General features: G+C 33.3%; 4 protein-coding genes across 5 annotated transcripts in view; 2 read left to right on the forward strand and 2 right to left on the reverse strand.

Annotated features, from left to right (window-relative positions):
• Window positions 1-603: 603 nt before the first annotated feature.
• LOC134686556 (collagen alpha-1(X) chain-like) lies at window positions 604-3,504 on the forward strand. Its single transcript, XM_063546227.1, has 5 exons — window positions 604-713; window positions 1,112-1,424; window positions 1,682-1,959; window positions 2,485-2,631; window positions 3,135-3,504. Exons 2-5 carry the CDS (start codon window positions 1,127-1,129, stop codon window positions 3,396-3,398), a joined length of 987 nt encoding a protein of 328 aa, XP_063402297.1. The 5' UTR covers window positions 604-713; window positions 1,112-1,126; the 3' UTR covers window positions 3,399-3,504.
• A 5,557-nt stretch (window positions 3,505-9,061) lies between these two features.
• LOC134686557 (uncharacterized) lies at window positions 9,062-11,536 on the reverse strand. Its single transcript, XM_063546229.1, has 2 exons — window positions 11,145-11,536; window positions 9,062-9,759 (listed from the first exon to the last, which is right to left on the reverse strand). The coding sequence occupies exons 1-2, from the start codon at window positions 11,444-11,446 to the stop codon at window positions 9,369-9,371; spliced, it is 693 nt and encodes a 230-aa protein (XP_063402299.1). The 5' UTR covers window positions 11,447-11,536; the 3' UTR covers window positions 9,062-9,368.
• A 1,451-nt stretch (window positions 11,537-12,987) lies between these two features.
• On the reverse strand, window positions 12,988-16,011 carry LOC134688427 (uncharacterized). The gene is made up of 2 exons (XM_063549133.1): window positions 15,288-16,011; window positions 12,988-13,524 (listed from the first exon to the last, which is right to left on the reverse strand). The coding sequence occupies exons 1-2, from the start codon at window positions 15,944-15,946 to the stop codon at window positions 13,014-13,016; spliced, it is 1,170 nt and encodes a 389-aa protein (XP_063405203.1). The 5' UTR covers window positions 15,947-16,011; the 3' UTR covers window positions 12,988-13,013.
• A 3,397-nt stretch (window positions 16,012-19,408) lies between these two features.
• Window positions 19,409-26,852, forward strand: part of LOC134688428 (RING finger protein 17-like) — a 69,495-nt gene continuing 62,051 nt past the window's right edge. For both annotated transcript variants that reach the window (XM_063549134.1, XM_063549135.1), the window contains exons 1-3: window positions 19,409-19,539; window positions 22,985-23,103; window positions 23,343-23,440. In XM_063549134.1, the coding sequence (XP_063405204.1) occupies window positions 19,488-19,539; window positions 22,985-23,103; window positions 23,343-23,440 (269 nt within the window). In that variant the 5' untranslated portion in view covers window positions 19,409-19,487. The remainder of the gene's footprint in view (window positions 19,540-22,984; window positions 23,104-23,342; window positions 23,441-26,852) is intronic.

Raw genomic sequence — 26,852 nt, forward strand, 5'->3', positions numbered from 1 at the left:
TGAATATCAATGACGTGGTCATTTTTATAAATTTCCTGTTTACAAAACATTGAATTTTTCGAAACACTAAGGATTTTCTTTTCCCAGGCATAGATTACCCTAGCCGTATTTAGCACAACTTTTTGAAATTTTAGATCCCCAATGCTCTTCAATTTCATACTTGTTTGGCTTTATTAATATATGATATGAGCGTCACTGGTGAGTCTTATGTAGACGAAACGCGCGTCTGGCGTACTAAATTATAATCCTGGTACTTTTGATAACTATTTGCAACAACTGAGGAACTCCTTGGTTTTTGTTTCATTCATTCAGAAATATAAAAGTGTACAACTTTAATATGATCATATGTGCTTACTTTGTAGAAGACGATAACAACCGATTCCATCAATGATAAAACCGGTGCAGCTATACCATCAGTGTGATAACAAAATTTTGGAAATAATGACATGACGATTTGTTATTGCGGATCGAGTAGTAGAGATAATTAAAAAAAAATCAAACCGGTAAATGACTGGGTAACATTCACTTTATCTAAACACCCACGATTAGTGGACCATTCGTCTTCTGTTTCACTGTTAAAATACATGCATACGTGTTGATAAGATCATCACCAGATAGAAAGGACCACCTGCCTCCCTATCAATAGTAAGTTTACACTGTGTTGATAAGCCAAGTATCTCTATGAAGAAAAACACTAAGGTCTGTACAGCGTGGTAAGTGTCACAATTTGCTCTTTATTTCCTTTAATTCATAGTTCAATGTTTTTATAAATAATATTTTAGATGGAATTGTATAAATTGCCAAATATTTCTTATCTTTATTGTTTCTACGGGTTAATCACTATATTTATATTGCACAGCCAAGTCAGACTCTTTCTAATGTTATAAGATTCTGTTCCGTGTTTATTAAAGTTTACATATCTAATCAAGTTGTACATATTGCTAATTATTACATTTTTTATACAATTATATTCACATGTATAGTTTATAAAATGTGCCTACTTAAATATGTTCGTTTTTTTAAATATAGTTCATCAAATTTCAAAACATTATTTCTATTTGATTATCTATGTATAAATGATTTATTAGCAAAACTTTTGATCATATTTTAGACGTTAGCAGTATCGATGACTGCGATATTATTCTTTGTGACAGTAATTGTCATATTAGCAGTATGTCAGTCTCAGAACTCCGATTTTGTACCACAGACAGTTGACTTTGATAACAACTCAATACAAACAGTCACCAAACCTACAGATGAATCAATTATTTCATTTGGAGGGCTGATATCAAAAGAAAAACTCCAGAAACCACCTGAAGTAACTGTTACAACACCAAACGAAACTGTTTGTCCGGTTACTAAGCTAGAAACAAATGGACCAGTAAATCTATATATCCATGGTGCTTTTGCTACAACAAATAAAGGTAGGTGTGTTGCCCATTGTTGCTAGATATACACTCAAATGGTCAGGATTTTCCTCTTTCTTTTTCCTTCTACTAGCTGAAACGATAGCGGTCGACCAAACTTTTTTTAAGTGACATTATTTGATGAATTCGAATAATTTAAGAAAATGCATGGTGTTATTTCGAAATTTATTACAGTACTTCTGATCACAAGCGAGTGTATATTTTTTAACAAACCTCCTAGTTTTTTTTATAATTTAATACAAACATTATTGCAGATTTACTTCCATTTCCACAACAACAATCAAAATGTGACTGTCCTCCTGGGCCGCAAGGTCTACAAGGAATCCCAGGACCGGACGGTAAGACTGGTCAACAAGGTCAAAAAGGAGACCGAGGACTACAAGGCTCTGTAGGTCCAGCTGGAATACCTGGACCTCCAGGGAAAGTGATAGTTAATACAACACACACCATTAGTCATGAGCACCCCAGTGTGTTTACTGCTTTCTCAGCTGTGATGACTATGACACAGTATGGACCATTCGGTCAGGACAGGGTTAGTTGTGGTGTAATACATATATAAGTAATACTGTTATTTTCTTTCGAATGCAACATGTAATCTCCAAACTGGTATCATTGTAAAAAATAAGACGAGACAAAATACTGACAATACATGTTTATCCGAGAACCATTGCTATTGCTGTTTAATTAAACTTTTGCGTATAGATATATTGATAGATACATCTTAAGGAAATCCGTTTTTATCATTTATATACCGACGATCAAAGGAATGCAACACAAATACGTTACTGTATTTTCGAGCCTATGACACTGTGTCACCAACTCGAGACATAGCGACCCTACATTCATTCGTCGACGGTGTAGAAGGTTAGGGTATTTTCATTTCTCTATATTTTTAAACTAATTAAGGACCTATGACTTGAACAGCAGTATACAACTCTTGCATTTAACAGTTTTTAAAAGAATTAAACCTTATCAAAACCATTGAAGTCCAAACAGTTTTTAAGACGATCATTGTGTGTTCCTTATAATGATAATATTTCAACATCTTTTTTTTCAGATAGTAGTTTTTGATCAAGTACTGGCCAATTATGGTAAATCTTACCGCCAAAGTGTTGGTGTATTTGTAACCCCCTATAATGGACTCTACCAATTCCATATGCATATACACACCAGGAAGTCATTCATAGCTGAGGTCACTTTACGTGTAAGTTCCTACTGATTATTATTTACAGCAACCGTCAAACAAATAATCTTTGACCATAAGTCTTCCAATTGTGACGAGTGATGGAGTCCATTTATTGAATTTGGTACCGTTTCTTGTAAATCGATTCGGGTTTTTTGACAGTTTATTGGGACTTATAATATATTGTAATATCATTTTATCATTTCGTTTACAACAGAAATACTTTATAAAAATAGTTTGGATCAATACATTTTAAAAATCTTTTGTTTTTCTATGAAGTGCAACATGTCCATTATTAAAAAAGAAAGGAAACCTGATTGGATGAGACAACAACACACAACAAAAAGAACTTACAGAAATATTCAAAGACCTGATATACACACACACACAATATCTCTCAAATCAACCTTGACTTTATTAACACAAGATGCACCCATTTCTGGCTCGAATAGTCAATTGTCACTTTGAAACTCCATGACAGGAAATACTACTAGACCGTTTATTTCACGCAAATTGATTTGTAGGTCAAACGAAAAATGAACACCCAATCAATGCAGGATATTGTCAGAACATGGGCTGATGGAAAAACAGGAAATATAGAATACGAGATGGGTTCATCCAACAGCGCCATTGTTTATTTAGAGAAGGGAGACATGGTATATTGTGTATTACCAAAGAATCAAGTGTTGTCTGGGTTACAGTTTACATCATTCTCGGGATATCTGATGAAAACTGACGAAAAGAATGATATGAACTCAAAAGACAGATTTCAAACATTTCTTCCATAAATAGTAAAATGATTCAATCAAAAGATGCATTGCTGTATTAAATTATTAATATAATATTAAATAAATCGTAGCAAACATCACTTTAAAGATATCAAGGTGAACTAAGCTAGACAATAGTTCAAAAGAATTCATATGTTGCTATCTTTACGGTTGAGAGAAAACAATTCCGGGTAAAAAAAACTTAAACTTAAGGATTTTTAAGAGGAAAACAACGAAACAACAGACACACTAAAGAGCAACAAAAAATAAAACGACAATGCAACACACTCAAAAATTAACTTTGAGGTAACAATGGCAATTTTCTTGACTGGGTAAAGGACATTTTAAGAAACAGTGGTAGGTTAAACCTGGTTGTGTGGCAAACAAAACCTCTCGCTTTTCTTAAAATTGTCTACGGCAATTTTAGATATAACACAAGAATGAGAACATTACAAATATATTTTGTGAAATGACTTATGTTATGAATACTAATATTATGAAGACATAATAGCTTGCTAAATAGTGCTTCCCTTAACCATTATGTAAGCTAACATGAGGGATACTAAGTTAAAGCTGTAAACTTAGTAAGTTGTTACAGCAATTATGCAATAAAGATAGTGTTACGTTGGAAAAAAAGAACATTACATAACAGAACTACTGTAACAATCCAAATAAATAGAAGATGATTCTCTACATACATGTATAAGTATAAGACATACCTTTTCTACTTATTCTTTTATTGGTTGCACGTAAGTGTTTCTCACGAAATATAAATATTATATGGATCACTTGTCCAATTTATATATACAATAACTGCTTGGCGATTTCCAAATGCACAAACATTTTGTACAAAGTTTCATATGATTATCCGTCTGTTGTTCATCATTTATATTTGTTCCGTTTTTTAACTACAGCTTAACTTTCTTTAATCCAAAAAAAGCATTCTGTCATGTCTGTTTAAACATATCTACTAGTCCGTTAGCTCTTAGATACTTTTTATACTCCAACAACATAATATCGTCATAGCGACGCAACAGGACTGTTCTGCCATTTATATTGATCCGACCTCCCGCTATTCTGTCACGTGCTGTTTTACTGTCCAATAGAACAACCCATCGAAATGACAATGCCACAAACTGAAGAGATTTAATGTGAAAGTCTCCGAATGACTTTAAATAAGCTCCTAATTGATTATATACATCTTCGTGGGAAGCACGACTTCCACCCAAGTCGAAAGAAATAGCATTTGGAATTAGCTCCGGTGGTGGGCGTGGTAGTCTTCGTTCTACCTTCTTTGACATTTCGGGATCCCTGTTGCGATAGATCAGTACATATTCATTTCCTCATCTATATTAAAAAATAATACTTGTATCTGTTACATACTTGCAGACTATCTATGTTTACAATGTACACACTTTATTTAAGAATTGAATGCTTCTTTTTGTAAATTTATTGGGGTGTAAAAGCGTTGACCGAAGTACATTTTGTATGAAGCACGGTCAACGCTTTTACAACCCTATAAAGTTACAAAAAGAAGCATTCAATACTTATAATTACATTTTTTAGCTATGATCATGAAAACACGAATTTTATAAATTTTGTATTTTATTCACCTGTGCACTGTGCACTTTATCATGGGACCACGTGCTATCATGAATGAAAAGTGTTATTGAGTGATGTAATTGCCTACGGAATAACACGTGATGTTCAGTAAACCAATCTAAATAAAGTATTATAATGAAACATACATCTAATGTAATTATATAAATATGAAGTGATTTGGTTGTATTATTTTCTGGATTTAAGCATTACATTACATTGCAGTGGTGTTATTACTCGACGGAAAACAACATGAAATGGTACAATGGTGGCATCGACCTACCAGCGAATATATATTTAAGTTCTTACAAAATATTTAATCAGAGGTAAAAAGAGAGGAAATAGTATTCTTATTCGATGCAAGTTGACGTTTTTGGTTTCTGTTGACTTGTTTGTAGTTTAAAGGCTAAGTAAATGTACCACTTTAAGTTTATCATTTGTGTGTTTGGTTTGTTGTCTCTTAGTTGTATACCCATTATCTTTTAATTCATCAGATAATACGACAAAGAAATAGTTATTGAATAGCTAGTCTTGTTAGATCCAGCAGAAATAAATCATGATCGTTCTTTTTTAGTTGTATACAGTTATTATCACGATCTTCACTGTTTATTTGATATAACTTTATTTTTGATTACAATATATATAAAGAAATAAACGTTAGCATTAACATTACTTACCAAATTCCCGAATTAAAGAATTTGTCTTTTGTTATTAATAAACAGTTTCCGACGAAAGTATTCACTCAATAGTAGGTCTTCATGCCATAATCTAGAAAATGCAGAACATTTTCCACTAACAGTTGAATTGTATGGTTTCCGTCTTGAACAAAGGATGCTATTACAGGACAGGAATGAGTTGCATAAAACATCGTTGAATTATTCAGATAAGTTTATACACAGGCTTGATTAGAATCGAAATGGTACAATAAGAAGTTCGTCCCAGGAGTGCAACTTGTGTTAATAAATCAATGTTATTACATATTTCCATGCTACAAAAAATATTACATTGTTCACTCATTTGATGTCGATTTCTTGAATGTACACACGCGTGAATATTTCTTATTACTAATGTATTACGTTTAATAAATTTCTATACAATATATCTGGTTTAATATTTATCGAATTAAACCATTAAAACAATTCGAAAAATATGTCATCGTAATGGTGATTTTCAAAAGGCAACATTATAAGTCTGTTATGCTGCCATAGTGATAGACATGATAACTGCTTTGTGTTTCTTATCATGCGTCAGTTCAGAAAGAAGTCGTATACTACTTTGCCTTTGTCCGTGTGTATGTCCAGCGACATATCTTTTTTTTTAAGGAACTGCAAATCAGAATCTTGTAGTTAATGTAGACTACATGTGAGCAACACACCGGCGTCTAAACAAGTGAAAACTCTACGATAGATATATCCATTTGGGTCACCAGTGAAGGTGGTACAAGGATGATAACATATATTTTATATATGCCTTCGGGTTTATATGATTCTATTTCGACCATTCAAATTATATGGCTTTCCAAATACCGTGTCGATTCCTAACATTACCGAAGACACATTGGTTGTCGAAATCCGTACTATTTTTGGCACCTTTTGTTTGCGGTATACCATCTTTTCCGCAAGTTTATTTGTTTACTGTCAAATTAATATTTAAATTCCATTTGGTTACATCTGGTGATCCATTTATTTGGCAATCGCCAATGACAGTCAGCAGGGTTTAAAAACTAAATCACAAAAATACTGAACTCAGAGGAAAATCTAATCGGAAAGTCCATAATCACATGGCAAAATAAAATGACAAAACGCATCAAAAATGAAGGGACAAGAACTGTCACATTCCTGACTTTGTACAGGCATTTTCAAATGTAGAAAATGGTGGACTAAACCTGGTTTTAAAGCGCTAATCCTCTCACTTTGATGACAGTCTCGTCAAATTCCGTTACATTTAGAATGATGCGTGGTCTACACAGATTAAATTGTCACTGGAAAGTGCCATAGCGGTTAAATGTAATGTTTATTGTAATGTAATTTTTTTTTTTATTTCAATTCCAAAATATTTAATCATAGCAGTTGCAAGCTCATCATGATAATCGCATCCATCGTCTATCGACTTTCTGTCTAGCGAATAGATAAACCATGGTTTTATAGTTAGCTAAACCTCTAACTTGTATGACAGTCGCAGTAATCTTATTTTTTTTTGTCGCATTCCTGATCATCATCACTATAAATATATATCAAAAGTTTACTACATGGCATCAAGCTTTTCCAGGTAACAAGTTTAGGTGTAATATAGAAGTATGATTCCTTTTCTTTCTGATGGTAGTTCTGAAAGTGTATCCGTTTTGTACTTCTTGAATATTTGAGTTATATGTAGCAATAAAAACGAAATTGTATGATAAAATAAAATCTTCTGAATGGTATATTTGTATATCTATGATATCTAGCGTGTCTTGTGTTTAGGAGATGTTCCAGAACAGATTTTGACATTTTTTAAGAAGTGCTATACGATTTCGGAAAATATTTTTTTCACGAACTTTTATTGATGAACTGAGTGAAAGGGTAAAATCATCACGGTTCTCTTAATGTTGTTCTATTTTCCACATTTCTTTATCCTTTATCGGTGTGTGCAAAATGTTTCTCTATAATAGTGAAAAATTGCCGAACTGTTCTCGGCAAATAATTGGTCGAAAATGAATTATGACGTCAAATTCTCTTGGTTTCTTCTGAATTTTACTATTGTAACGCCAGGAAAAATAAAAGGGCGACCATGTCTGATGGCGTCACATATAAAGAACATATATATACGTTACGCAAATCTTTGAAAAGGGAGAATAAAAAACATCAGAGAAACAGGCAAGCCTCGAGCTTTTTAATATTAAAATCAAACTGTCTCGAGTGGATAATTATAGTAACACACTTGTTGCAGTGATGAAATCTAAATTTTCATTTTCAAAAAAGAGCGAAGGTCGGTGGTTTTCTCCGGGCACTCCGGCTTCCTCCAAAATAAACTTCGCCACGAAATAGCCCAAAAGTGGCGTTAAAACACTAACAATCAATCATTTAATCAATCGATAAAAAAACAGCGAGTTAAAATGGATCACTTCTATAGTTGAAGCGTATTTGAAAAATACTTAGTCAGTTAATTTATATAAATGTTTAGTCTTTTGACATCTTCCACTGCAGACTTTGTCTAATTTGCATTCGCCTCTTTAATTCGATAACATTTAAAAGTACAAAAGATAATACATCTTCCTATATCTATCTGATATTCAACTTCAAAAGCAGTCGGTCAATAAACTTTGAATTACGCTCCCCGAATATAATGGGTCCTATCTAGTCCGGCAGGTGAACTCATATATACCAAGATATGAACGTTGCTATATACACTGCCCATATCTTACTGGCGATTAACATTATCTTTTGTTTCATTATTACCCAGTCATGCCTCGCTTAAGGAAAACAATACATCATACATCCCATGACGTTCCATATATTCTTATAGATTAAAATTTGAATAAATATTGTATTTATTAGAAGTATTGATGTGTTACATTGTATTGTTTTGTGTTATGTAACTATGTCTAGCATACTGCAAGTATATGTTTGTGTTCATGTTTGCATAGTCGGTCTCCTGTTGCTCTTTTTAAATGTGACTGTGGAGATTAATGATACAAGTTTCAGTCGTATTTGTTTGGTTTTTTTTTTTTTTTTTTTTTTTTATTATTAAACTTTGAGTATTTTCCTTCGTATTTACGACGTAGTTTATTGGGATACTTCATTGGAACTTGGTCAGTGAATACTAAAGAATAAAGAATATCCTTCTGTTTGTTGGATTAATAATTAACAGATGTCAAAAAAAGTAAAAGCAGTAAAACTGATAGAAAAATTCCTAAATATATGCATAAAGTACTTCTAACATAATGCTCAAGAGTTTCATAAAATCACGAAAAGTGCTTCCATTTCTAAATATTTTTTTAATCAAAAATGAAAAAGATAACAAGAATCACCTAGAACATACTGGACAGTACCATAAGGTCACCACAACAACCAATAACGTTGGACTTCGCAGAAAAAATGAAGGTACGAACAAACAACATCCAGATAGTCTGAAAAGGGTCTGACACAAAATATAAAATGTATCAGATTAACATATAGACTTGTCTTTAGAACATAGTGCGGTCATATAAGGAAATGTTCGTCTAGTAGTACGTCTAGTAGTAGAGAGGTATCCGAAAGTAATACATAGTTAATAATTGTGTATGTGCCTGTATAATGTGCTGACAAGTCTCTGTGCGTCTGTGCACCATGGATAAATTAGTAATTTGAGGCACTAAAGTCTGATTAAGTATCTCGCGCCCATCATATAGTAATAACTACACCAGAAGTGTGACAATTAGTAGCCTTTCACAGTATCAATAAACCCACTTGCTCTCGAAGACTTTTTATATTCCAGTGCAATAATATCATCGTAACGTCTCAATGTTACTCGGATGCCATTTACGATTATAACGCTACCAGCTAGCACATCACGTGATTTCTGACTATCTAATAAAATGATCCATCTGAAAGACATTGGAAAGTACTGGAGAGATTTCATGCGACACTCTTTGTTTGAGAATAACAGAAGTTTCAGTTGATGGTACACGTCTTCATGTGAGGCATGACTTCCGCCCAGATCAAACATCAAAGCATTTGGAATAGGATCCGGTTGTGATTTTGTTTCACTTATTTTAGCGTACTTTTTAATTTCTGCCATTACGTCATCAAATATTTCATTAGAATACCTGCAAAATTAAGAATAGCATACAAGGTTCATTTTTTTGTGGAGTTTCTGTAAAATTGTGAATTATTATACTGTTATATTTTACAAAGTTTAAATATAGTTCCATGATTCGAAATGTATCCGTACAATTTAAACAAGCGGGACTTAAATAAAAGAAATAAGCCATATGATACCATTCACACGCAACTTTTTTTTTAAAATAATACATTGATTTTTCAAAAGGTGTATCTTACAGGTAGTTTGTCCCTGCAAACTATTTTTGTAATGCTCCCGCAACTAAAAACTTGGGAGCATATTGTTTTAGTATACCCTTGTCCGTTCGTCCGTCCGTAACATTATAGGTAACCGTATATATAGTTATTCAGCATAACTCCACCTACAGATTGAATCCTAAGAAGTTTTCACTTTGCTGTCTGTTCGTATACATAATTTTAATAATTATATGGTCAGGGTTTAGATTTTTATAAATATTTTCTCTTTCGGGAGGTAGTTGAACTTTGTCAAATATGGTCAAATATTTGGGGGTATTTAAGCGGTCAAATGCTATAGTTAATTTTTAACACTTTGCATCTGCGAGGGCATCAATTGTGTCTCGCTGACAAAAGGAAATTTTAAGAAAATCCTATACTGACTTTGTTATAAAACAGTTACTTCAGAGTGGAGTACAGGGACATCACTTTATCTAGTTAACAGTTGTTCTTGTTTTTAAGATCTTTTAATTTTACATCAGTAATCTAAACGCTGCACCATGAGTTGGTTGGCCAATATGGAATGTCCGTTTCACAGATGATAGTGGATATGTTCCTAATCTACAATTCCGTCCCTTTTTGCACGAATGTGACCTGCCGACTTAGAATTGTTACCGGGTTTGCAACAACATGAGCAACACGACGGGTGTCACATGTGGAGCATGATACATTGTATGCTTACCCTTCTAGAACACTTAAGATTAACCCCAGTTTTTGGTGGGGTTCGTGTTGCTTAGTTTTTAGTTTTCTATGCTATGTTTTGTGTTCTTTTGTTTGTCTTTTGTGGCCGTGATGTAGTCAGTTCATTTTTGATAAATGAGGTATCTTTCTCCTCTCTTTGTCACCACTCTGCTCTAGATCACCAATACTAACATAATGATAAATAGACGAACTAAATGTGTATTATTACCTGTGAAATAACTTTTTCAGTTCAAACTAATTCAACAAATTTTGCATGGGTGTCTTTAGATCGGAATCAGAAACATTAAACTGGACACATGTAACGGTTAAAGAACATACGCCATTGACGAACACAACTATGACGTCATTGACGGATCAAATACATGACGTCATAGCCAAATGGCTTAGATTTTGTAAGCTTTTTTAACACAATAATTTGAAAAAAAATATCACTTACTTGACTTTTTCTTTCTTTGGTGCACGAGGTGTGTTTGATTTGGAGGAAGATTTATTAAATGTAGAAACAGTGGGCACCGATGTTTCTGATGATGTGTTCGTAGTTAACTTCACTGGTCCTTTCGTTATAAATGAATTTGATTTCGTCAGCATCTTCGGCTTCACACACTTTAGCCTAGTTTCACCTTCTTTTAGGGAAGATTCCAATTTTGTTTTCGTCTTTGCCTTTCGTCGCCATTTACGAGCGAACTTTGTCGGTCGGATTTGTTCTTGGATAACAAGCATTGCAATTCTACGAAACATTTTGAGTAAACCTCAGTCTCTTTACAGCGCAGTATATCAGTAAAACACTCCTATTTATACACAAAATGTTACGTTTAAAAAAGACTTGTTATTTACATAGGTATTCTAAGTAGCTAGTAGAACAAATTATCACTTAAGATTCTAAACAGATAAATCAATTTTTTAGCATAAAGTAAAACCAATTAAAGAATTTAATTTATATATATGTGGGTTAATAATTTAAATATCCTGTTTTTTATATATATATAAAACTTTTCATGTATGAAAACCACTTGATATGTCTTTTATGGTATATAGATCAAACGAAAGATAAATCATTTTGATTAAAACACGAAAATGTCATAAAATCGTTAATCGTCTCCGTCTTAAAGTTTTTTGTAATCTTTTTAATTGAATGATATAACTTTTTAAAACTATAAATACATTTCTAAAATTTGGAAATAAGGCCAGTTATATCTGATACATAAATTGAATGATTTTCTTTGTACGCTGGTTTTCATTATGTTTTTATTTGTGTAGACACGGACTAATGTAGTGATCCCATTTAAACAGATTAAAATATACTAAAGCAAAACAGTATATACTTCAGAAACATCCGGCGTTTGTTAGTCATGTGTAGGTGAAAAAAATGTCAAAATAGGTGCAATTTGGGTACCGTCACGTTATTGTTATGCGTTTGCTTTTCTGCATTGGTTAGAGGGATAGGGGGAGGATTGAGATCTCATAAACATGTTTAACCTATAATGGTTTACTTTTTAAATTGTTACTTGGATGGAGAGTTGTCTCATTGGCACTCACACCACATCTTCCTATATCTATTAACCCCGTCGCATTTTTGCGCCTGTCCTTAGTCAGGAGCCTCTGCATGGCCTTTGTTAGTCTTGTATTGTTTTTAATTTTAGTTTCTTGTGTACAATTTGGAGTTTAGTATGGGGTTCATTATCACTGAACTAGTATATATATTTGTTTAGGGGCCAGCTGAAGGACGCCTCCGGGTGCGGGAATTTCTCACTGCAATGAAGACCTGTTGGTGACCTTCTGATGTTGTCTGCTCTATGTTCGGATTGTTGTCTCTTTGACACATTCCCCATTTCCATTCTCAATTATAATTGATTTTTTTTGTGCCATGATGTATATTGATAAAATGAAAATTGTGTAATTAAATGAGACAGCAACCCAAGAACAAATATAACCAAAAGATACTAGCTGTTACCCAGTGGACAACAGTAGAGGTATGTCAAGCTATTTGTTGCTCATTTTATTTGTAGTATGTTATATATATTTGCCTTCAATTACAAGCAAGGGTGTGTTGTCGAGAGCCTGTTTGTGTTTGGACACGCGACGTATAACAATCAGTAACCATGGATACTATATCTGCGTAAGATACCACTAGGTTATCGTTAACCTTAAATAAATAAGATTTTTTTCGCTCTAAAAGTATTTTATTTTATTCAATTGTGTTTTGAATAAATCACAAAAAGTATGTCCGATTGTAAGAAATGATGAGTGTGTCACTTTGACAAATTGTACACGACAATAAATGCAATGAATATATTTATTTTATTTTTTAATTTACTTTTACTGTCTTCATAATTTTGGGTGCAGATTTCGCTTTTTTCATAGAAATCGGTAATTTCAAGTCTCTTTTCTCGCCTCTTATCTTTTCTAAATACAAATACGTCTGGTGTTCTCTGCTTGTTATCTCATCTAAGGATTTTATGACAATTTGGACATCATCAAGTCTGAATCCAGCACGAACCATGTGATCTGCTTCCAACTTGCTTGAAACTTCCACCAACCATCTGTTTCTCACAACAGTATCGCCAGCACGTACAGACAATGGGTCAAACTGTAGTTTTGTGATATCACAATTGAATTCGTTCACCAGCATATCTTTTACCTCTTTGTGAGAATACTTTTCATTTTCTGGTAGACTGAAGCACACCACTAGAGGATGTTTTTCTGGAGGTATTTTGAGTGTATGTGTAGCCGGGTAGCATCTATCTTCATATTTACTAGTATCCCATTTTTGGGGCAGAGCTGGCGATTCTTCAACATCCATATTGGCACCCGTCGATCTTATAAAATTGAAATATGATAGTAAAGTACAAGTAGAGCCTAGCACCAAAAAATATTTTAAACAAGAATGTGTCCATAGTACACGGATGCCCACTCCCATTATCATTTTCTATGTTCAGTGGACCGTGAAATTGGGATAAAAAATATAATTTGGCATTTAAATTAGAAAGATCATAACCTAAGGAACATGTGTACAAAGTTTCAAGTTGATTGGACTTCAACTAAATCAAAAGCTACCTTGACTAAAAACTTTAACCTGAAACTTGCACTATCATTTTCTATGTTCAGTGGACCGTGAAATTGGGGTCAAAAGTCTAATCTGGCAATTAAATTAAAAAGATCATATCATAAGGAACATGTGTACTAAGTTTGAAGTTGATTGGACTTCAACTTCATCAAAAACTACCTTGACCAAAAACTTTAATCTGAACGAACGAACGGACGGACAGACGGAAGGACGGACGGACGCACAGACCAGAAAACATAATGCCCCTTTACTATCGTAGGTGGGGCATGAAAACGTGTGTGAAATGTGCGTAGCCGTGGTAATTTTACTTTTATAAATACAGTTAATGTAGAATTTAACTATGTTGTAATATTTGTTTTCGAAAACTGTTGGTGTAACAATTTCTTTTAAATAGACCAAACAAATTAGAAAGAAAGAAAAATAAACATCACGCTTAGTTTTCATGTGCTCCTACATTTAATGTTTATTTTTTAAGGTATCAAATTCGATTGACTTTGACAACAAAAACCAGATGAAGTTAATTAGCATCCAGCAAATTTGAAACCATGCACCACAAAATGAAATGTTTTTAACGATTATTATACGTTATGGATTTGGAATAAAGGTAAAAGTGCAAACAGCAGCCTTAGTTAAGTATATACATAAATTCATTTGTTCAATAATTTCCATACCATAATCAATATATTCACCAGAAATCGTTTTTATGACATTAATTTGGGGGGATTTCAAATTGTATCCAAATTGTCTACAGTTGCAATATGTTGACTGAATATATAATTAACTGAAAGTAAAATGTTTCCGAATAATGTTTTCATACCCTTTATCATTTATATTTTTTGTTTCACTGCCTAATACAAATATTCATATATTTCTGATAAAAAATATGTTGACTGTCCCGTACAATTATTTATAATTAAATTTCATTTACACTAGATGGTCGCAATGTCCCATCGAGAATTGATACATTATTTTTTTAATAATAGCCATGCGCTATATTTTTTGGTGATTTGTTTTCCCCAAGAATTTAAAAGTCAATCATATTACAAGCTTTTCATCTTCCCGAGTCTCGGCGAGTTTGGAATAAATAATAAATAAAGGTCATTAAAAGAGGGGCTAAAGATATAAGAGGAACTCATAAATCGAAAATAAACTGACAAATAATACTACACAAGAAACAACATAGAAAACTAAAAACTGAGCAACACGAACCCTACCAAAAACAAGGGGTGATCTCAGGTGCTCGAGAAGTGTAAGCAGTGTTGCTCGTGATACAAAGCTATATTTTCCGTCAAGTCATAGTTTGTTTACTGTAAATGATGTATCATAGTGAATATGTGACCTTTTTGTATAATAGCGCATGGCTGGTGAATATCTAATCATAATACATGTATGACTAACGACTTTTCATAGGTCAAGCTTATAATCGTCACAAGCCTTGACGAGTTTTTGGATTAAACAAAAGCCATCAAATTATCAGTTTATGGTTTGTCTACTGTATCATAGTGAATATGTTACCTTTTAAGTAGATCTATATCTGGCTCATTAACCTCGCTGACCTCACTGACTTCTATATTTGTAGATGTAACGAGAGTTTCACTTTTATCTTCGATCTCTGATGCATTCTTTTTAAACAGGGTGGCTGATGGCTTAGCTCTAGCTTCTTTTTCTCTGAAAGGATCCCGAAACCCTAACGACCGAATGTTTTCAGGTAGCTTATACTCGGAAGCTGTCTTAACGTCATCTGTAAATGAAACCTGTCTTCCGTGCATTCCCACAGCTGCCGACTTTGGTCTATAAAGTTCGCCATTTTCATTCTCACTCCTATGGACTAAACATCCAGTTTTCGGCCTGACTCTGTCGGCAGTTTCTTTATAGAATTTCCATTGAAAGCTATCTATAAGCGGGTTGTAGGATAAAATTGATTTAAAACCTTTCAACTTTAAAATCTTGCTCATCTTTGTACGTATTTCATTTTCGTTGCCGTGCATGTATGCTTCCAAGTATTTAACGTCCTCAGATGCACAAGCTTTGTCAAATAATTCATTGATATCTACATTGTTCACCTCTGCAGGCTTCGTAAAACAAGAAGCGGATCCTGCTCTATAAGAACTCAATGGTATATGGTATTTTGATTCTATATTACGTAAAATCATAGCCTGGCTTGATGTAGGCATTATACCAAGACCTTACTTACTTATTGAAGCAAACGCCATGACGACAAACAGTGACGTGATATTTGCATAACGACGTTCAGTTATTGAGTCCATTAAGTAGATATACGAAGATGTGGTATGAGTGCTAATGAGACAACTCTCCATCCAAGTCACAATTTATTTAAGGTAACAATTATAGGTCAAGGTACGACCTTCAACACGGAGCCTTGGCTCACACCGAACAGAAAGCTATAAAGGGCTCCACAAATTACTAGTGTAAAACTATTCAAACGGGAAAACCAACTGTCTAATATATATAAAAACTAGTAACGAGAAACACGTATAAATTACATAAACAATTTTAAACGACAACTACTGTACATCAGATTCCTGACTTAGGATTGGTGCAAACATTTGCAGCAGGATTAACAGTTTTAATGGTACCAAACCTTCTCCCTTTTCTAAAACAATAGTTTAACATTACAACATAGAAAGACACACTATAGAATATCAATAAGAAGGCTTAACCTAATTTAAAAAAAAAAACACAAATGCAAATTAACACACAATGAACGAATTTTGATCTGTGATGCCTGAATGCAAATACATAGTTAATAATATATATACATATGTTTTGTTCTCTTGGTTTTGACCTGTGAATACTGTATGCAGATACATTTCTATAGTTAAATTACCAAATCAATTTTTTGAGCGTCTGTGACTATAAGTCCGAGATTTCTCTGATGTCTGACCTTTTTCACACTTGCTAGTGTCACGAGGGCCCCAGTAAAACCCCTGAGCCATACGGTAAATTATAATGTTTGACTTCAAAATGTTATCAGTCCTAACTGAGACTACTATATATACATGTATATGTGTTATAGTAGTCTCAGGTCCTAATAAACATGATAAACCAGCCTTTTCACTCTTTTTCCTTTTTTTTGTAAACAGTTGACGTTAAGCATGATCATGTTCAACAGAGTCGCTTCCCGCTAGGGTACCAAACGTTATCAGAACTTATTTTTAATGAGCCTTAAAGTGCAGTGACAAGTAGTTGACCTAGAAGTAGATACACTCCATCGTTGGAGGCTCTAGCAGGAAGATTTTGAATTTATTTCAGAAAGTTAATTATACAGAAAATGTCCAAAAGGAAATATCTTAACTTGCACTAAGAGTGACTATTTCATGTTCAAATAACAATCGTGGAAGTAATATATAAAAAGGTCATTCAAATGTTTTCATGAATTATTTTAATAAAACAAGATTGAAAATTCAAATATAGAAAGATTTATAAGTTCTAAGAAATACCAACAATAAAAGATAGTGCTAATGACATCAATGGACAAGGAAAGAAGCACAATAAAAATGAGGTGTGCAAAGAATAAAATAAAATACAAGAACTTTACTATATAAATCAAATCAAAACAGTATATATGTCACTTGATTATGACAAGGGACAAGAAGGTAATTAAAATAAAAATAAAGAAACGCTAGTTGGTCATTGCGACAAGATAGTCATGATTCATATATTTAAGATGGTATGAGCGCCAATGAAACAACCCTATGACAAAAGCGTCAGTAAACATCCACAGATGCCTGATATTATAATACAACAACAGGGTATAGAAAAAACTTCTAAATAATATCAATATCAGCAAAGCAGCTGGGTCTGATCGCATTCATGGAAAAAGTTTAAAAGAGTGTAAATCACCTCTCACTCTAATCTTATCAATCATATTTCAAACATCATTGAACTCTAGAAAGATCCCAGACGACTGGCGTCACGCAAGTGTATGTCCAGCATTAAAAAAAGGCGACAAACACGATCCTATAAACTATCGTCCAATATAATTGGCTTGCATCTCAGTGCTGCAAACTATTAGAACATGTTGTAGCTAGTAGTATAATGAAACATCTGGGGAAATAAAATACTACTAGTATATTACTTACAACATGGTTTCGATCCTCCCACTCCTGTGAAACTCGGCTAATATCATTTATTCCAGATCTTGCAAACTCAAATAATGAAAACATTCAAATAGACATCATAATAATGGATTTTGCAAAAGCATTTGATAAAGTTTCACAACACCACCTCATGTATAAAATTGGCTTCTACGGTATAAATTGCAACGCATATCATTGGATTCAAGATTTCTTAACAAACAGAACACAGACAGTAGTACTTGAAGGTGAAACATCAAATACAATGCCTGTAACATCTGGGGTACCCCAAGGCATAGTACTTGGTCCATTAAAAAAAAAGTCTTTATCAACGATTTGGCAGCTAGAATATATTGAACATACTAGTATATTAAGATTGTTTGCAGATAGAAGCGATAGGCAGGTTGGATCAACATTCTCAGTGTAACTCAAAAACGCAAACCTTTAGACTTCACTTATAAATTACATAATCACTCTCAAATCAGTCCCTTGGATTTATTCGTAGAAACCTATAATTAGCCTCACCAAAAGTTAAAGCGCATGCATATAAAGCTCTTGTCCGACCAAAATCAAAGTACTGCTCAACAATCTGGGATCCACCTCAAAAACAGCAAATTTCACAAATTAAAAAAGCTCAGAGAAGAGCAGCCCACTTATCATGCAACCGCTTCCATAACACCTGTTCAGTTACTGAAATGATGACAGACCTAAATTGGTGCCCATTCGAAATTAGGCGTTTACGATACAGACTTGTTTTCTTTTACAAAATTATTCATGAAATTGTTGCAGTCCTGGCCTACAAATAACCTTTTGATCCCACTAGACAATAGAACCAGACAAAGCAATCCACTCTCACTTAGGCAAATACAAACATCTAAAGACAGTGATAAATATTCATTTTATCCACGAAGTTATATAAATTGAAACTATCTGCCACAACAAAAAGTAGCATGCAGTACAATAGATGGATTTCAATAGAAGGATCTCAGAATCTGCTTTCATCCCTATATTCTATCACTGACTATTTTGTTATCAAATGTATTATCGGTTTTATCAAAATTTGTTTATGAAATTTACATACCGGTGACCTTCTGCTGTTGTTTTTTTATTTGGTCGGGTTGTTGTCTCTTTGACACATTCCCCATTGGAACCATTCTCAATTTTACTTCGATTTTTTTTGGATTTTTTTTCTTGCTAGTGTAAATTATAAATTTTATAGTCGACGCCCGGCGAATAATCCTTAATAATTGAAGGATCGCTAGAAACTTTTTTTAACAAGAAGAAGAAGGTGTCACTGAGATCATGTGACAAAATTAAAGGCAATTTTAGGTTACAGTAAAAATTACTGACAGCTGGTTATTAAAGTCCAATTTTACAAAATGGTTCTGAATTTACGAATGGGTAAAAAATAGCTCAGCTGTTCATCCTACACCAAATGGATTGAAAAAGTCGACCATATTATTTAAGATCATTTATGTATAAATGTGTTGAGGACAAAACGAAAGTAGAAAGTCAATATTTCCCGCCAAATATATTTGATCATCTCGTTCGTTGCGAGATTTCGGAGCGTGCATGCACGACGGCCTTTGCATCTTTTCTGCGGACAACAGGAGCAATTATGCAAAAGTGTCCATCTTGTCCGAAGTGCTGTAGCTTTTATTCAACCAAAGGTAATAAATGCATAACATGACATTAACGAAATCGGCTCTTTGGCGGTGAAGACATGAAAAAAGGGGGAGGGATTTTGCTGTTTATTATTGTTCAGTTACAAATGGTGAAATGCTCAGTAAACCAGGACATAGAACAAAGATATGATTCTGTTGTTGGTACTTCTGAAACCGGATAGTGCTTGCTAATGACCCCCTAAAAACAACTGGAAACAAAGCAGCGGCTAATATTTTTCTTGTTTGTTCCTGGTTTGCTTTATTTATCAAATGGTGAAATTGCCTATTACTATATAGACAACTATCCACAAGATACCAAATGTCATTAAACTCAATAACTAAAGATCACTGAATGAGCCAAACCCAAAGTGCATAGTTAAGTTAAAAGGCCAAGGAATTACCATGTCAGATGACTAATGTTACATGTACAATTCATATTTGAAAACTGACAGCCTAAGTTACTTCAATATCATATTAACGTGACTTTGTGGTCTAGTGGTTAAGACTGATGGTTACACTACAGTGCTAAGGTAAAAAGTTTGATTCTCACTAGGGTTGCTAAACATATCAGTACATCTGACAGAAGGGTTATTTTCACCCTCTCACACACATCTCTGGTACCCAGACCGGATTTTAAACTACTAGGGTAGTTTGGGGACCTCGGTTATTTATAATGTTCAACATTAACAAGGACAAAGAAAAGATATCAGCAGATTGATCTTTTAGTCAAAGTCCTGTGCTACTTTGACCATGAGAGCAATTGGCTAATAACTCTTGGGTTGGTCATGTTGGTCTGTTCCTGCTGAGCAGCCCGGTGGTTCTCAGAGTACTTCAACTTCCTCCACCATAATAATAGTTGGGTTGGGGACTGTCCTTGTAAGTATTGTAAATACATTAGTGACAAATCTCCTTAATCCCAATAGGAAGTGTACATGGATTCCACTGTACCCTCGCAGCTCTCGACATGCTTGGGGTATTGGAGGAATTTACCAGTACATAATATATACATACATACATTCAAGAGGGGAGATAGGACCTTTATAGGGACCCCGGGGTCAGGTAATTTTAAGCTGGGGATTTCAGGATGGACCCTTTCAGGTTTTAGGAATTCTTTATTTGAATTTCGGGACCTGGGGATTTCGTTTTTGGGATACGATTGCTTTCAAGCAATCTAGCTGTAGACTTATATAAATACGATTGGCTCAGGGGCCATTCCCTCACGTCAACTGTTTTATTCTAATCATTAAGGAACATCTCAAATTCTTATGAATTCATGGAAATTCTGGGTTTTAAAGGTAAAAACAAACAAATGGATTAAACTTAAACAACAAAAAAATGTTCTTTTCATAATCTTCATGTTTGATTAGAAATAATTTCCTTTGACTTATATGCTGGATTTTAACAACACAGAAAAATCAGAGTTCAGCAGTATTTATATTTAGTGTTTTTATAAATTTAGAAACAGGTCAGAGGGAATTCCGCAGTTGTGATTAAAATGCGAGAGTTCTCTAAATTCTGATCAATCTATTTCAGTCATATAAGAACTGAAGTGGAGTTTTGTTATAAAACTGATATTTGATAATGTAATTTCATAAAGAAATAGAGAACCATCTAGGTCGTTTAATTTATGTACGTTCTTGCTCCAGGGTTTGTTTAGGAAATTATGTGCATGCATATAGTTTTCTTGACTTCAAGGGGTATTAGATTGAATGGTTGCTCTGGATTCCCCTCTCAATTGACATTGATTGATTAATTTATAACTCATTGGATCCTTTCTATGTTTGTCTGCTATTGAGGGTTATTGTTGTTGTATAATTCTAAATCATAATATGCATCATTTGAATTAAAATAAATGTAGTCCACATCGTAAAAGTAACTACAACACCCCTTCAGGCGAAATGGAGTCTTCCATATTATCGTTTCCAGTTGTCTCCCTTCCGGAAGTAACTTCCGTGAATTCTAAATCAAAACAAGACGCTGAAAAAAATTAACTTGTTCCGTTGATAATTGTCGTGTTAATATATTAAAAACGATCATAATTTAAACCAAGGAATGTGTTCAGAAAGGAGTCCTGATCACTGACCCAAAGGAAATTAAATATTTAAAGAGTTAAGAATGGGGTTCCTCCTAGAATTTACGTAGGAAAATAAGTGACACATGTAAGACACGAAGTGAAATTCCCTTCTCTCACTCTGAGTCTCAGTGACTGCTGAGGAAAGTAAACTTAAAATTGATAGTACAAAACTAAAACACAATAGGCCTAAGTATATTGTTCATACACTTTAATCTGGGATTGGCTATTTTGTAATTATTTAGATTACTTATATTACATTTTACATGTGCAGTTGAATTAGTTTTGAAAATAATATTATCCAGCTACATGTATACCTGTGTCAATGAAAACAATGGCAATCCTATCCCTCAGAGCAATCTGCTCTTTGACAACCCGACCATAGAGCAGACAACAGCAGAAGGTCACCAACAGGTCTTAAATTCAGTGAAAAATTCCTGCACCCGGAGGTGTCCTTCAGCTGGCCCCTAAACAAATATAGTAGTTTAGTGAAAATGAACGCCATACTAAACTCCAAATAGGACATAAGAAACTAAAATTAAAAATAATACAAGACTAACAAAGGCCAGAGGCTCCTGACTTGGGGCAGGCGCAAAACTGTGGCGGGGTAAAACATGTTTATGAGGTCTTATGCAACCCTCCCCCTATACCTCTAGCCAATGCAGAGGCAGTATAGAAAGAGAGATAACTCTGTTATGTGTTGGTACAATGTAGGTGAACTGCTTGTCTCCCTTTGTACTATTTTATATACATTATGCTGAATTTCCTGTTATGTAATAAATGATGTTCCTTCAATGGTGTTTGTTTGTATGCCAGTATCAGGGCTATCAGGTTTAATCCGAATGTTCCATGCCGCAAACAGTATAGACAGCTGAAAATGAGTCTTGTTTTACCAGAATCGTAATACCTCTTTTACATTTCCGGCTCAAAACATTGCAAACACGAGTTACTCTTCATTGTTGAATACCTGGATGATGGAAGTGTAAACATCGATGGTGCTTCCATTTCATGAAAACCGTGTCAAAATCAGATGAAATTTACGCAATTTACAAGAATTAAAAAAAAGTGAACATTTTTTTTTAAAGAATATGGAAGAATATCAATATTGAAGCCAGACTAATATAGTTTTTTGGTCAAAAATGCCATTTTATGTAAATAAAACTTAAAACGGACATCGTTCAGTGTAAGGAATGTGTACAGCTTTGACATTAAATTTTTAAAACTTTTGAAGTTTTTTTTCGATTTTTCGATCATAAAGTGGAAATTTTGAGAATTTTCACCCACATGTACATGTAAGTACTAGCCCAATGTTTGAATGAAAATTTTTCATAAAGAATTTTTGTCCGACTATAATATTTTCTACATACATGTACATTTCAGATGCACCTAAATTCAACAGAAATCCAGTATTACTTCATTGTGGACACACTTTTTGTGCAGCATGCCTCAACAAGCTAGCCAGAGAAAACAAGACAAGTATTACATGTCCTACCTGTCAGGTATGTACAATTAATTTGTGCTGTTTTCATTGTTCATGCCATACATCAGTAAAACAAAAGCATCTAAAAAAACGCATTCTGTATCTATTTGTATTTTTTATGCCCCACCCAGCACTTGGTATTATGATTTTCATTCTATTCCTTAGTCTGTCTGTCCTGCTTCAGGTTAAAGGTTTTGAACATGTTGAAGAAGGTTTTTCTTGTTTATATTGTATCTATAAATTTTCTGTGTTTTGCAGGTTCCGTCTCCTATCAGTGACGATGGAATTAAAAGTCTGTGGCCAGATGTATACACAACAGGCATGATAGTGTGTAACCAAAAGATCCTCTTAGATCAGTAAGTCACGTTGACAGGGCAAGATAATATATATGTATATCTAACATGTCTAAATCTGTAAGTCAGATTGGTCATAAGGCCAAGATAATATATATATATCTGAATCAGCAAGTCACATTGGTCATAAGGCCAAGATAATATATATATATATATCTAAATCTGTAAGTCACATTGGGCATAAGGCCAAGATAATATATATATATCTAAATCAGTAAGTCACATTGGGCATAAGGCCAAGATAATATAGATATATCTAAATCAGTAAGTCACATTGGGCATAAGGCCAATATAATATAGATATATCTAAATCAGTAAGTCACATTGGTCATAAGGCCAAGATAATATATATATATCTAAATCAGTAAGTCACATTGGTCATAAGGCCAAGATAATATATATATATATCTAAATCTGTAAGTCACATTGGGCATAAGGCCAAGATAATATATATATATCTAAATCAGTAAGTCACATTGGGCATAAGGCCAAGATAATATATATATATATCTAAATCAGTAAGTCACATTGGTCATAAGGCCAAGATAATATATATATATCTAAATCAGTAAGTCACATTGGTCATAAGGCCAAGATAATATATATATATATCTAAATCTGTAAGTCACATTGGGCATAAGGCCAAGATAATATATATATATCTAAATCAGTAAGTCACATTGGGCATAAGGCCAAGATAATATATATATATCTAAATCAGTAAGTCACATTGGTCATAAGGCCAAGATAATATATATATATACCTAAATCTGTAAGTCACATTGGTCATAAGGCCAGGATAATATATATATATATATCTAAATCTGTAAGTCACATTGGGCATAAGGCCAAGATAATATATATATATATCTAAATCAGTAAGTCACATTGGGCATAAGGCCAAGATAATATATATATATCTAAATCAGTAAGTCACATTGGTCATAAGGCCAAGATAATATATATATATCTAAATCAGTAAGTCACATTGGTCATAAGGTCAAGATAATATATATATATATCTAAATCTGTAAGTCACATTGGGCATAAGGCCAAGATAATATATATATATCTAAATCAGTAAGTCACATTGGGCATAAGGCCAAGATAATATATATATATCTAAATCAGTAAGTCACATTGGGCATAAGGCCAAGATAATATATATATATCTAAATCAGTAAGTCACATTGGTCATAAGGCCAAGATAATATATATATATACCTAAATCTGTAAGTCACATTGGGCATAAGGCCAAGATAATATATATATATCTAAATCAGTAAGTCACATTGGGCATAAGGCCAAGATAATATATATATATCTAAATCAGTAAGTCACATTGGTCATAAGGCCAAGATAATATATATATATATCTAAATCTGTAAGTCACGTTGGTCATAAGGCCAAGATAATATATATATATATATATCTAAATCTGTAAGTCACATTGGGCATAAGGCCAAGATAATATATATATATCTAAATCAGTAAGTCACATTGGTCATAAGGCCAAGATAATATATATATCTATCTAAATCTGTAAGTCACATTGGTGACATAAGGCCAAGATAATATATATATCTATCTAAATCTGTAAGTCAGATTGGTCATAAGGCCAAGATAAAATATATATCTATCTAAATCTGTAAGTCACATTGGTCATAAGGCCAAGATAATATATATATCTAAATCTGCAAGTCACATTGGTCATAAGGCCAAGATAATGTATATATATCTATCTAAATCTGTAAGTCAGATTGGTCAAAAGCAATACAAATAAATATATCTATCAAAATCAGTAAGCGTGACAATTTATTAGTGATATTCAAAGAAATCATCCTAAATCAGAAGTCTGATGTTATATAGGTACTGTGAATATTATATATATGTAATGTTATTAAATAACAGACTTTTTACAGTGCAGTAAGATCCTTGTATTTTCACTTTTCTTTTAAATTTTGCCATCAGAATACAGAATAACAAACTTTTGTGAGCCATTTTGTTTTCGTGACTAGCGCAAGTAGAAAAATTTCGTCAATATAAATTGTCACAAATATGTAAAACTTTGATGTTTCATCAGGTCAATTAGAAAATCATGAAATTAGATAGCATTGAAGTTGACTACAAAGGGTAAAATGTGAAATAAAGTACTCATGAAAATAAGTTGGTTTACAGTATTTTATATGTATTGCATTAAATATGTTTATTTTATATGTATTGCATTTAAAAATATGTTTTTATACGACCGAAAATTTTCGTTGTATATTGCTATCACGTTGGCGTCGTCGTCGTCGTCCGAATACTTTTAGTTTTCGCACTCTAACTTTAGTAAAAGTGAATAGAAATCTATGAAATTTTAACACAAGGTTTATGACCATAAAAGGAAGGTTGGTATTGATTTTGGGAGTTTTGGTCCAAACATTTTAGGAATTAGGGGCCAAAAAGGGCCCAAATAAGCATTTTCTTGGTTTTCGCACTATAACTTTAGTTTAAGTTAATAGAAATCTATGAAATTTTGACACAAGGTTGATGACCACAAAAGAAAGGTTGGGATTGATTTTGGGAGTTTTGGTGTTAACAGTTTAGGAATTAGGGGCCAAAAAAGGGCCCAAATAAGCATTATTCTGGGTTTTCGCACAATAACTTTAGTTTAAGTGAATAGAAATCAATGAAATTTAAACATAATGTTTATGACCACAAAAGTAAGATTGGTATTGATTTTGGGAGTTTAGGTCCCAACAGTTTAGGAATTAGGGGCCAAAAAGGGACCCAAATAAGCATTTTTCATGGTTTTCGCACCATAACGTTAGTATAAGTAAATAGAAATCTATGAAATTTAAACACAAGGTTAATGACCATAAAAGGAAAGTTGGTAATGATTTTGGGAGTTTTTGTCCCAACAGTTTAGGAAAAAGGGACCCAAAGGGTCCAAAATTAAACTTTGTTTGATTTCATCAAAATTGAATAATTGGGGTTCTTTGATATGCCGAATCTAACTGTGTATGTAGATTCTTAACTTTTGGTCCCGTTTTCAAATTGGTCTACATTAAGGTCCAAAGGGTCCAAAATTAAACTTAGTTTGATTTTAACAAAAATTGAATCCTTGGGGTTCTTTGATATGCTGAATCTAAAAATGAACTTAGATTTTTTATTATTGGCCCAGTTTTCAAGTTGGCCCAAATCGGGGTCCAAAATTAAACTTTTTTGATTTCATCAAAAATTGAATAAATGGGGTTCTTTGATATGCCAAATCTAACTGTGTATGTAGATTCTTCATTTTTGGTCCCGTTTTCAAATTGGCCTACATTAAGGTCCAAAGAGTCCAAAATTAAACTAAGTTTGATTTTAACAAAAATTAAATTCTTGGGCCTCTTTGATATGCTGAATCTAAACATGTACTTAGATTTTTGAT

This window comes from Mytilus trossulus, chromosome 10, assembly GCF_036588685.1.
Source record: "Mytilus trossulus isolate FHL-02 chromosome 10, PNRI_Mtr1.1.1.hap1, whole genome shotgun sequence".
NCBI classification, from domain to species: Eukaryota; Metazoa; Mollusca; class Bivalvia; order Mytilida; family Mytilidae; genus Mytilus; species Mytilus trossulus.